The following is a 13,285-nucleotide window of genomic DNA, read 5'->3' as shown; positions in this document are numbered from 1 at the left end:
ATTACTTGAGGAGTTTTATTTACAGAGTAAAGATTTATTTGAAATATAATGGGAAATATTAAATAAAATTGTTATATACACAAAATATTGCCAAATATCGCAAAATATCGCAAAATATTCCCAAATATCACAAATATCGTCAAAATATTGCTGATATTTGCAGTCGTTTATATCTCTGAACATATCGTGATATTTATATATCTTTCTCTGAAATCTGGATAGATATCCCTAAATATCGCGATATATCAGGATATTTTGTACTATGGTAACACCAATACAAATAATTTTTTATTTTTTTCAAAAAATTCGTCTGCCCTGAATGATATATCCTCATAGGGACGAAATCCAAGACCGTGGATGTGTGAGTTTGTTTTTTATTTTTAGACTGTTGGATTACACATCCAACGGTCTCCGATGTCTCTCTATAAAGATATTCTTGTGGTAACCCAGACTTTTTTGAAATTTTATTTTTGGCAACCACAGACAATTCTCTGATTGATTTGTATACATCCGCGGACAGTTTATTTTTAGTTAAAATTTTGGATAGTGTAGCCATTGATCTACGCCTAACATCTCATTGAAGAAAATAAGGGAAAGCAATATATCCTTTTTGGAAGTTGTAACCGTGACGGATGCCTACGAGAAACTTTCATATGTGATAGTTTCACGTGTGAATAGACCAAATTTTCTTCCATATAATCTTTTCGAAAAATATTGTTTCGAAAAATGTTGTTAGGACAATGACTATCTAATAAGGATATTTATGATCTTATTGAAATTGGTGAGAGTTATGAATTCGTGAGAGTTCAAAATTGTCAATAAAATGTACTATTAAAAATAGACATCTAACTTAACACTAATTAGTGATAAGTAAAGAGGCCACAAAATTTATATATTTGAATGCAAGTCTTTAGACACCTGATATAGGATTATAAATCTCAACTTTCACAAAGGCATGTGAGTTTGTAGTTTGGGAATGGTTAGCATGGTTGTGATCACGGTTCTATCTTCTCTCTCAACGAAAAATTAGGGAAGTACTTGGGATTGAACTGGAAAAACCAAAAACTTCGAAAATTCGTCTCACATCAACTTCACCTGAAAACACCAAATAAGACATGTTTGGCTATGGAACTGGAAGCGCTTGTCAAGAACCACTGCTGGAAGCGGACAAGCAGAGACCTCTATAAGACTTGAAGTACTAATGTAAAGAATACCATGTCCCTGCTAAAGCATTGTCCTTGTCAATACACTGGGAAACTGAGAGGGACTTCATTCACGAGACAGTACAATCCAGATAATTTATCAACAGAGATTCATTAATATTAGAACACGGAGGCTATTGTCAAGTTTGCAGTTGCCTGCCTTACGTACTAGTCTGATTGATTATTATCGAAAAAAAAAAACGTACTAGTCTGATTGAGAGTTGCCTGATGAGTGATGATGCGAGCAAACCTCTTGGTTTACGTTTTCAACAAGTATTCCTCATCTAATATTTCCAAAACATGGATGCCCTTTTCTCTCAATCCGTCAACTGGAGGTCCAACTATGGATGCCCTTCTCTCTCAATCCGTCAACTCGAGGTCTAACTTCTATCTACTAGCGGTAGTATAAAAATAACACAACCTAATTGAAGAAACCAGTGTGAAAGGGAAATTTAAAACACAATTCTCAAGTATACTGTGTACAGAATACAGAGTAGACCGACTTCTTTAAGTTAATACATTCTTATGGGGCCTTGGTCTATTATTACACAGGAACAAGTGGCGGCAGCCATTGAGGGCCTTACTCGTCTAACGAAGGTTTAACGGGTCTGTTAAGAAAAGTGAAACGATTAAGGACAGTGAAGCACAACATGAAAAGTCTGCCCAATCTGCATCATCATATTGTTATGAAGAAAATCCAGATTCTGTAAAATGGTTAATAGTACATTTAAATAGGCTACTGTATGACCAATGAACACTTATGTCGTTTCAGATTGATTAACATCTTCAGGAGAACGAAGCTGAGCGGAAAACAAGGGTAAATATATATTTCAAGTTTGCAGCAAGAATAGGTCGGGGCAAGTTTCCTATACGATGATGAGAGAAGTTTCAGATTACTATCTTACTCTGTGTTTTTTTTAATACGCTGTCACTCAATTCACAACCCTTGGTTTCAAATGGGAAGTATATAACAGCAACCCCCGAAAGGAAGATTATAATTTCAAATAAAAGGATAGATGCAGTTCGATGACAGCCTTGTACCAATCCCACTGCCACAAGAGGGCATACCATCCCGCCAATTCTTCCGATCGAGCTTCCAACTCCAACACCAGTTGACCGAACTGAGGTTGGGTATATCTACAGAAGAAATATAAAATTCAGTGAGAGAATATCAGGAAATGAAAATAACATGCATATTTAAGTTGTTTGCAAATTACTGAACCTAATTTAGTAAGACTAGAATCGCTAAAAGATAAAGTTGCAGACTCAGCATACAGCTTGGAAAAGCTATATTTCAGGTTGCTATACATTCCATGCCCAGCGTAATATAGTTGTAAACAAAAGTAGTAATACCATAAATTTTGTTGGTATTACTAACAATGTTGTTGATCCTATATATAGCTGGTAACATGTCTATAGGCTTTAATGGTAAAACAAGTTTGTTGATAGATCCTATATATAGCTGGTAACATGTCTATATGCTTTAATGGTAAAACAAGTTTGCACCAGTATTCAAATGCTAGACCAGATATATTAACCAAGTTTGCACCAGTATTCAAATGCTAGACCAGATATATTAACCAGGATTAGATTAGTTTACTTTCATCAAAATTAGACATGGTTGTTCTTTGGATGGAGGACATGGTTGTTCTTTGGATGTGTTTGTTATGATGTGTTTGTTATGATGGAAAGGAAAGGAAAGGAAAATAAGAGTGGTCCACCTTTTTTCCATAGTTTTTAAGGCGTTTGTTTACCCATGGAAAGGAAATAGGTTTTTCCATATGGAAACAAATGGAAAAAGTTTTGTGTCCTTAACTAACCCCTGGAAAATTTTGTGGAAAGAAAAGAAAAGGAAATAGATAGATAGGGACTTACTACTAATACACCCATGACCCAACAATACAATTATTCCTTTCCATAGCTTTTGCAAACAAACATGATTATTCCTTTCCCCAGTTTTTACTTTCCTTTCCCCAGTTTACCAAACACATACCATTTAAAATTATTTCATTTCCATTCCATTCCATAGTGGACCACTCATTTTATTTCCTTTCCTTTCCATGAGTTAAAATTTAACAAACACACCCTAAGAATACCCAAATAAAATCTTTTTTATGGCCGAGTAGAGCAGAACTTGAGCTACTGAAAGATGTAATAATCTGCTTCGAAGATAAGGAGGTATTGCTAAATTTAGGCCCTCTTTTTCTAGGTGTCCATTTATTAGTTAGTCTACCTGTACGAAATGCATGTACATCTTCAACATTCTGCAAAAGCTTGAAGGGTTGACCCTTCTTGGGAAAGACTGAAAGGTTTGAGCAAGTTTAACGTTGAGAAACAGACATGTAGGTCTTTGATAGGATCTCCATACGGTTGATATGACCACAAAGAAATTATAGCAGAGGCCAAACTCCAACAGATATTTGCAATTGGCTAGTAGCTTTAAAGACATTCTTCTGAAATTTAGCAACAATTTGTGAAAACAATTTGACACTCAAAACTATTTGAACCAATCGCTGGTTCAACACCAAGCAGGGCCTTCACACCTTATCCATGTATTTCCGGTCATTTTATTAACGATGTCTCAGTAGGTTGAGATAATGAAGAAGTAACCTTTCGAGAAAATCGTGGATGTATGTGACTGACCTCTGGTGCGTAAATATACACAATTGTAAAGGCTCCCATGATGCACATGCGAGCTCCAAACAGAAGACCAGTTGTTAAGCTCTCAGACTGTTCGAATACCAGGGGGAGGAGAAACAAGCAACATGAGAAAAGCATAGTTGACATCGAAAGTTTGCGACCCAATCTGTCTACAGTTACTGCTGATAACAGAAGCCCAGGAAATTCTGAAAGTAAAACAAAGTTAAATACCTTATATAAAACTGATATAGATTATAATCATACAAAGAATTAAAATACTTAATAAATAATGTGGTAAAGTTTACCTGCAAAACTAGCAATGAAAACATCTCTGTAGTCTACTGTATCCTGGGTGTTTTCCAAATGGAAGGACTTTGATGTACATTGACTACTACGACTGGTTAACTCCGAAGTCAGCAATACAAGGCCGTAATAAGAAAATGAATTCCCAAAAAATACCAGCCATAAGAGGAGGGTTGATCTGAGTAGTTTTGGTGAAAGGAGCGTCAACAGAGAAGCACTTCCCGCTTTAAAATCCACATCTTCAGTAACCTTAGCTTCATTTCTCTCAGTGTCAGCCGAGAGTAAATGAGTATCTTCTGACGGAGTACAATTCTCATTAAGCTCAATTGATTTGTCTGAAACAAGCAAGCCAGGAGGCAGTTCCACCCGGTTCATTCTTGCAACTTCCTCCAAAACAGCAAGCGCTTCAGTTGTTCTGCCCCTTAAACACAAATACCTCGGTGATTCTGGTGTGAAACCATAAAACAGAAGCAAAGCTAATGATGGCAAAGAAGACAGAGCAAGCAACCATCTCCACCCCAGTGTTGGCATGGTCAACTGTAAAGAATATTGCCAGACATTTGAGGATTAACTATATAACCCCAAACAAGAAAAGGGGGTTTGGAAATCAGTCCCTATCTTTTTGCTGAAATTAATAAATATTCCGATCCTTGTCTTTGTAAGATGTGGCCTTAGTCCCTTGACTTCTACTATATCGTTAGTTTTAGTAGAATTGGGTAATTAACCTTACAAAAGAGAGTGACTATGAGATAACTTTCATACAAAAATGTGGACAAATAATTACAAACATATCTTAGTATATGATACTTTTTTAACGTTTGAAAATTGAAACAATGCATAATGAAAAATTGAAGGAGAGTTTATTCATTGATAATCCAACAAATCAACTGTGTTTTCTGATGTGTTTAGGCCTTGTTTAATATACAGTTGTAAGGTCACATAACAACATAAATAAAGTTATGCTTGTTTCATCTTCTAAAACCTTTCTTGAGAAAATGGTGTGGGTGACACAACACTTTATAAGCAGCAATCTATTTCAACCATCTAAACCTATGGGAAAAACCTTAATCACTCTTCCATCTACAACAGAATAAAAAATTTAAAACAATTGTAAGTTTATATAATAGTAACTATGTCCATACTTGCTTAGCCTGCAGCCATCTACTCTGTTTTGCACTAATATATATTATTCCATCTAAAGAAGCCTACAGGAGTTCTATGCTTTGCATAATCAGTTCTCTACTCCCATCGACTAAGATTACACAAGTACACATCACCTGCAAATGACATTCACCAAGAGGCACCCCTTCTTGATGACGAGCAGTACATTCGTCTATAACTACACAAAGAAAATCTTTTAACTCAAGTCTGAATATTATTATTTTCTTTTTGATTAATAAAATAAAACTTATTCCCACAAATTTTAGAATTGCATCTTTACTATTAATGGACCAAAGTCGCAAGATTCTTCAATTTATAATCAACACCCTTAGGCAACTAGCATATTCAAATTACACATAAAGTCGACAAACTCAACTCCATGGAAGTACGAAGATGTGCACGCCCATTCGAACATAGCTTCCCTCACCTTCCCTACTATCTTGTGCAACTCCAATAATCCATCTCCTTTTGTTAATAAATTGTCATATTTCTTTCCCTCCATAATGTCCAAGCAATAGCAGTCAATAGGTAGATGCTCCACCAACCACTTTGCTTTATTTGCTAGTGGCACCTCTACAATATCCTTGGCCAACACCTCTCTTATGTTAAAAGGAAAAGCCCAATGCTTAAAAAAAAAACAAACAAACACCATGAGCCAGAGGACAAGTCACTAGAAGTTGATCCCCACTTTCCTCCAAGGTTTTGTGAAGTGAACAAACATTTGGTAAACTCATACCCCTTCAATTAAAGTTTTCAGATGTCTTGATTCTTCCAAGTAAGCAAAGCAACCAGAGAAAGCAACTTTAAATGGATTAGGAATTCTTCCAAATTTTCTTATATGGAAAGTTTGGAATGATATCTTCCCTACAAAGCGCAACCAATGAGTGTTCCTTTGCCAAAGTAAGATCGGAAGATTTGACCTTAAACCCTTCTTTTTCCTCCTAAATCCGCATCCTCTAGTCCATCTTACCTCCCCAAGTCCACCTTTATGAACCAAGAAAGACTCGTAGCTCAATCTCCCAATAATTGGGTCCTCTTTTTAGCGGCACATTCCATTCCACCCCATTCACTCCACGAACCATGCTCTCTGAGATTCTTGTGACGCAGTGCATGGATTAAAGACCAGTTATGTTTAATTGTCATATTAGTATCTTAATTAAATTACTAAAAGGTTATTAGAGTTTACTATTTGTTTTAGATCTAGGTTATTTAGTAAGGTTACTATTTTGTTTCCAAATAGAATTAGGCATAAGATTTATTCTTGTTTGAAGGTTTAAACCCTAGTTTTAGGTGCTTCTTTCGTTAAACTTATTGATGTTTAACCATTGTTGAAACTTCCGCCAGCAAATTACATCATCTTGCCTTCTTGTTACAAATCAATCCCTACACCTCCTCTAGTTGCTCTTTTAATAGGTTTCCCCAACCACGCACCATCCTAAAAATAATGGTGTCAATGGTGCCAGGTAAGAATGCCTCTCCCTTTTGGAACTTCTCCCACCCACTTGTAATTCCCCTCCACAGATATCTCCCCAAGGGATTTCTAGGTGCCTTAATCATCTACAGATCTACTTACTCTCCCCAATCCCATATTCAAGCAAACTTTCTAAAGTCCGAATATTCATGCAAACTTAACTTCAATGAATACTGTTAGAGTACTAAGGGACATTTCCCGAGGGTGTTGAAAGGGCGCAGCCCAGACTATTTTTTTGGAGTTTCTATTATGTAAATTGTATTGTTTAACCTTTTTTTATATAGTTGTGTGAGAGAAGACCGAAACTGATTAGGATTGTATAATCTTTTCTTTCTTCTTCTCTGTTAGAGTTCTAAGGGACATCTCCCGAGGGGGCATAGGGCGGAATTTTCTAGGACGTTTCTATTATTGCAAACTCTTCTTTTCATATATATATATATATATATATATATATATATATATATATATATATATATATAAAGTGATACAAGGCTAAACTAATAAGGCCGGGAGACGTGCAATCAAGAGTCAGTTTGTGACTGTGCAAGCTGTCTCCAAACCGACTTTAATCACGTGATTGTCACATGATATTTTTTACAAGTTGCTGTTGATACTAGATAGTCCTCTCAAGTAACTGATAGCCCCATGTAGGTTCCAGTTTGTTTATGAGAACCTAGTCCACCTTGTTTGGCACTTCACCTTCCCAAAGCCAGAGCAGTATTATTGGCTGTCCCCACTATGTTCCCTTAGACCTTATCCACCTATCTAAAACGAAAATATATACCTACAGAGTTCTAGATACAATTCTGTAAGAGAAAATTACAGACGTGGGAGCTCTGTATTTCAAAAAGACTCTTTGCTGGGAAAAATCTAGTGTGGGCTTTTGATGTGCATTATTCCATCTGCTTCTACCATAGGAGAAAGAGCGCATGAACCATAGGGTGATTTAGCCAGTGTTATCACCCGAATCAGAAGAATGTTATTTCTACTATGTAATGTAGGATATCTAATCTACAACCTGATGTATCTTGTTGGCACCTTGGCGGAAGCTTCAACAATGGATGAACATCAATAAGATTTAATAAAACAAACACCTAAATCTAGGGTTTAAACCTTCAAACATGAAGAACAATTCACAAAGAATTAAAAATCAATAATAACCAACCCAACAATGAAGGCCTAGATGCCTTTATATAAGAAAACAACTACTAAATCTAATTGGAAACCAAATATAAAACCATCCTAAATCCTTATCCTAATTCAATTAGGAGACCAAATAAAATAGAAACTACTAATTAATTAACTAATTTAGAAACTTCCATGCTCATGCATCAATCTCCCCCACTTTAAACAAACTCGTCCTCGAGTTTGTTCTCTTGAAAATTTTCAAACCCGCAAAAGTTCTTCATAATCGAATACGGCACCCTCCCCGGGTTGTAGAAAATTCGTCCTCGAATTTTGGCTTTGTATCGACTCACAAAAGTAATCATACACCACGATTTCACGTTCACGTCATCCAAAATATTCTATTAGAAAGAAATTTGTGACTGCCATCCGTGAAATATGCACTGATTTCCTTTATACTTCCATAGAGAAAAATGCACCACTAGATTAGAAATGAATGGATCCACATAAGAATCTTGGAATAACTTCATATCACCAAAAAACAGGCTTTTGACATACGGAAATAAAGCATCTATCGAAAACACTGGGCTGTGACTTTCAGGCAGACAAGTTTCCAAAGAACGAAAGTTTTGACATCTCATACTATTCCAAACAACCTGCTTCAATTCCATTGCTTTGGCTACTCCAATCTGTTTATTTTGTATCATCCAGTCTAATGGAAAAATAAATTCAACACCATTACTTGTAGAGAATCTAGACTGTATCCTTGGTACTAGATGATGAGAAGCTATCGAAGCATCAGTTTGAACTTTCTTTACAGTGTAAGTCCTAACAAATTCATCATCTACAGCCCCAATTTTCGTCAGACTGTCTTTTTTTCTAACCAAAGCCTTTGGTATACATTGAACTACTTCATCTGATTCACACTCTCGCAAAGATAGACGCTTGGATGCCGGGACTCCTACCTTGTCTTTATCTATGTCGTTCCCACTTTGTTTTTGCTTGTCAATAGATGTATAGATATCAACTGGAATTGAGAAAGAAGAAGTGGGTAGAGTCGGACGAAGTGGATGAACAGTAGCACATAGATCATTCGAACTGAAATGTCGCACCGATGGCTGATGGTTTTGATGCTTGGTTTTCTCTTTATTCTCAAAATCTTGTTTCTCACAAACTGGAGCAGATGGTGGTGGGTGCTGATTTACAAACTCCCCCGCTTGAAACAAAAGAAGTTGAGGTTGTCGCTCTCTTTCATAGTCAAGTGGTGGAGGAACTTCCTAAGCAGGATCAGAACGACTATTTTTTCTTTCTTTAGATGATTTACCGAGTTGATCAGGAGGAGAAGGTTGGAGAGCTTGCCTAACCAACAAAGGTAAATTTTTTTTGTGGTGGTGGTAGTGACAATTTTTAAGAGGGGAAACACCATCCCTCTTTGTGTGGTCCGAATCGAAATCATACGTCGATTCGTAAGAGGAAAATTTGCATCCCTTCTCTGACTTGAATTTGCGTCACAAACTAACAACCGGTGATGGAGGAGGGGAAAGAGGTTCATACCTTCTTGAAGGAGTAAAACTTTCGCGGCGGCTGCAATCCATATTGTAAGTTCTCCCATAATTATGATCGGTATGGTACTTCGACCCATGGAAACTTCGATGATTGGGCGGTAGCGTTGACTCTTTTCTACTTCTCATACGATACTCCATGACAATTAACCAAGAAAATTGAAATTTTTTTTTCCCCGCAGTAAACAGTAACCCGCGGTGAATAGTGCTCTGGTAAATAGTACTCGTGAACAGTGTTTCTTGAAAAAAAAATTTCCAAAAATCGATTGGCTCTGATACCAAATTTGATGTATCTTGTTGGCGCCTTGGCGGAAGCTTCAACAATGGATGAACATCAATAAGATTTAATAAAACAAACACCTAAATCTAGGGTTTAAACCTTCAAACATGAAGAATAATTCACAAAGAATTAATAATCAATAATAACCAACCCAACAATGAAGGCCTAGATGCCTTTATATAAGAAAACAACTACTAAACCTAATTGGAAACCAAATATAAAATCATCCTAATTCAATTAGGAGACCAAATAAAATAGAAACTACTAATTAATTAACTAATTTAGAAACTTCCATACTCATGCATCACAACCTCTTTTTGAATAGATTCATAGAATTTTGGTCTACTTTTAACTTTAAAAAAGAAAATAAAGACAGATGGTGGGGAATAGAGATCATACCCATGCAAGTGAAGCCTCAAAAATTGTTCCAACTGTCCAGAAAGCCGAAAAACCAACCATCCAAGTGCCTCTATCAGGAGTAGGAATAAACTCTAAAAACCATGAACAAAACACAGGACCACCTCCCAAACCAATACCAACGAAACAGCGAAGAATTATAAGTGTAGTGTAATTTGGTGCAAAAGAACTTAAGAAACCAGCTACAAAAGTAATTACTGCTGGGATGAGGAACCCCCTCCTGGAAAGTATGAACATATGGACAAAGAAAAATGTAAATATTACTAAATAGAAGAAGTGTGTGTGTGTGTGTTTTCCTGTGTACGTGGGGTTTTACATTCAACTTAAGTGCAAAGTAAAATCACTTAGCAGTTCTTATGTGAAGACAGAACTATCAGGTAAGCAAGTACACAATTGAGAATACATAGTATAAACTACGCCACTTCATCCTTACCTAGTAAATCGATCAATAATATCATCCCAATAGCAGTTCTCCAATTTAAATCTGGAAACCTAGTTTTAGCCTTTTAGGACTCTAAAATGTAAATCTCTTTATATCCTTATTCACGAGGGCCAATGATAGCATATCAGCTAAGCAAGTAAGGTTAACGAATTTGTGGAATATTTTTTTGTAAGGATAGATATGTGAAGGAATGTTATTCTGATATAAAGTCAAATAACTGCAATACAGTTTACATAGTATAGATTGTGATATACGAATGCACCAAATACGATATAGCAGCCAATGTACAAAAAACAAACAACATGACTAATTGATGTTCTTAGAACATTTTCTTCTAGAGAAAAGGAAATCCCACATAACTAATTGCATAACGTGAAAAAGTCAAAGTCAGGAACTTGGATTTTTTTTAAAAAACAAGAATCAGCAACAATTGACACATAACAAAGCTCTAACATCGCATAACGTTGTGGTTAGTCTTGTATTTCATTAACTAAAACTTAATTTTAATTGATATACACATAGTCATAAAGGAATAGTTTATTGGTTTCTAATTTAATGGCCAAACATATTATTTTTGCTCCCATCGACATATGTTATATACCAATTGAGATAAACAAAATCAGATGACCCTATTAAGCTTTTTTTTTTTTTTTTTAAAAAATGTGATTGTGAGTATATGAAACAAATGGATTAAGACCTTGCCTCCTTCCATGTTTATCAGAAACAATACCCCATGAGTAAGCTCCAATGAGTTCACCAACAAAAACAGCAGTGGTAATCATACTCTCTTGACGAGAAGAAAGTCCCCATTCAGATTTAACAGCTGGTCCGACAAATGATAGTAGCATCATCTCCATTGCTTCTGCAACCCATCCCATTCCAGCATACCCAAGAACCAGGCCTTGGAATTTTCCAAACTTCGTTTTAACCAATGCTTCATCTACAGTAAATGTTGGTCCACCACCACCACTAGCCATCTTGCACCACCAGGGAATATGTATAATAATTTGATCTAGGCTATGTTTGAGGAAGAAGAAATAATGAGACGATTGTTTATTTGTACTAGTACTAGATTTTAAAGATGATTGGCCGGACTTTTTGTCGAGACGTGAAATGAGGAAAATATTTTGCTCTTGTTGTCTTCACATGAGATTTAGACGTCTGTCCCCACACGAGTGACTTTTGGGTGGCCAAACACGTGGGCTATCGACTAGGAATGTGGGGGCCCACGGTATCATCCGATCTAGTATTCCGCATTTATTTACTTCCGAATTTCTAATTGGAATGGAGGTCTTGTATAAATGATAAATATGTAGGTTGGGGCCGTTGTGTTTGAAAGAATTCAGGTTTCTCCAAAATGATAGAGACCATTCAGTCATTCACAAATGAAACATCTTTAAAGTTCTTTTTTTTTTTTTGGTTTATTCGTGAAAACCCCCCATTTTATGACATGCTTTTGTATTTACCCCCCAAATTTTGAATCATTACAAAAGCCCCCACTCCGTCCTGACCACATTCAGAAATCATCTATATTTGTTCTATTGCCTAAAATACCTTCAGGGGTAAACACAAATGTATACCACCAAACTTGAGTTTCTCAAATTCCAACCCACATACTAAAAGAAATCGGCCCAAGCCCAACTAACTAAACTAAACAACCACCGAGTGTACAAGATCACCCTCGCCCTCATCTTCTTCCTGAACTAGCAAACCCTAAGCACTAACCTACAGACCGCCACCACCAATCGGCCCAAAAATCATTCGAAATTGGTTAGGGTGAGATGGTATGTGAAGTCTTCAGGTGCAACAAGCAAGACTACTATCGGGCTATGGCTGTGGCTGCGGAGGTAAAATATTAAGGAATTTATGATGAGTATCGAGCAGCCCCCCTCCTTCGTTCAAAGAAGTCCGTGGACAAGGACCAATTGGAGTATATCTTGAATTTCTTAAGCTCCGGTGGGCCTCCCTTACTCGTGACAAAGTCTAACATTGTGGAGTTCTTTGATGAGTTTGAGTTGGCCAAAGACAGTACATATATTGCATGCCGCCTTGATGGAAAGGCAACAGGTGAGGCGTATGTGGAGGTTGGATCCGTTGATGATGCTAGGAAGGCAATGGACAAGGACAAGATGACAATTGGATCACGTTATGTGGAGTTGTTCACCTCAACACCGGATGAGGCAAGGCAAAGCGTGCAAATCTAGATCAAAGCAGTGATGCAGGTTAAATTTTGGAAGATTCTTTGACTGGAATGTTGCTTCTGTGAAGTATATATGCTCATAGCTCATTGGTAGATCCTGTCCCAGTTTTCTCATTTTTCTGCTACTGACCCTTCTTTTATTGGTTTATTTGACGTGGAAGGGAATCTTCTGTTAAACATTTGGAATATGGATGATTAAGCATTTTGATGGAGAGAGTACTGTTTGTAATCATTTTTCTTTGGTCTCTTGACATTTCGGTCCATAGGCAGATGTAGCCTCTAATGGGTGCTGCTGGTTTTTGGGTTTCAATTGGGCAAGATGATGAGTGGACTCAATCATTGGACTTTTGACACTAAAAGATTTCAAAATTTCATTTGGGATATGATCATTTGGTGACATACATTTGTGTTTACCCCCCTGAGGGTACTTTAGGCAATAGAACAAATATGGATGATTTCTAAACGGGGCTAGGACGGAGTGG

At 36.7% G+C, this 13,285-nt stretch overlaps 1 protein-coding gene across 1 annotated transcript; it reads right to left on the bottom strand.

Annotated features, from left to right (window-relative positions):
• Positions 1-2,003: 2,003 nt before the first annotated feature.
• On the bottom strand, positions 2,004-11,746 carry NIAP (Major facilitator superfamily protein). Its single transcript, XM_086566295.1, has 5 exons — positions 11,306-11,746; positions 10,144-10,381; positions 4,148-4,682; positions 3,846-4,048; positions 2,004-2,339 (listed from the first exon to the last, which is right to left on the bottom strand). Exons 1-5 carry the CDS (start codon positions 11,578-11,580, stop codon positions 2,091-2,093), a joined length of 1,500 nt encoding a protein of 499 aa, XP_086422421.1. The 5' UTR covers positions 11,581-11,746; the 3' UTR covers positions 2,004-2,090.
• Positions 11,747-13,285: the final 1,539 nt, after the last annotated feature.

The sequence above is a fragment of the Coptis chinensis genome, chromosome 6 (genome assembly GCF_015680905.1).
Source record: "Coptis chinensis isolate HL-2020 chromosome 6, ASM1568090v1, whole genome shotgun sequence".
Taxonomy (NCBI): domain Eukaryota; kingdom Viridiplantae; phylum Streptophyta; class Magnoliopsida; order Ranunculales; family Ranunculaceae; genus Coptis; species Coptis chinensis.
This window is presented reverse-complemented; position numbering and strand designations above follow the sequence as displayed.

Excerpts from the sequence above, each read along its gene's own strand:
- NIAP (XM_086566295.1), bottom strand. The coding sequence starts at position 11,580 with ATGGCTAGTGGTGGTGGTGGACCAACATTTACTGTAGATGAAGCATTG. Across the intron at positions 4,683-10,143 it reads TTGAGGCTTCACTTGCATGG|TTGACCATGCCAACACTGGG; the intron begins GTATGATCTCTA and ends TATTCTTTACAG. Across the intron at positions 2,340-3,845 it reads TGTATATTTACGCACCAGAG|ATATACCCAACCTCAGTTCG; the intron begins GTCAGTCACATA and ends TTTCTTCTGTAG.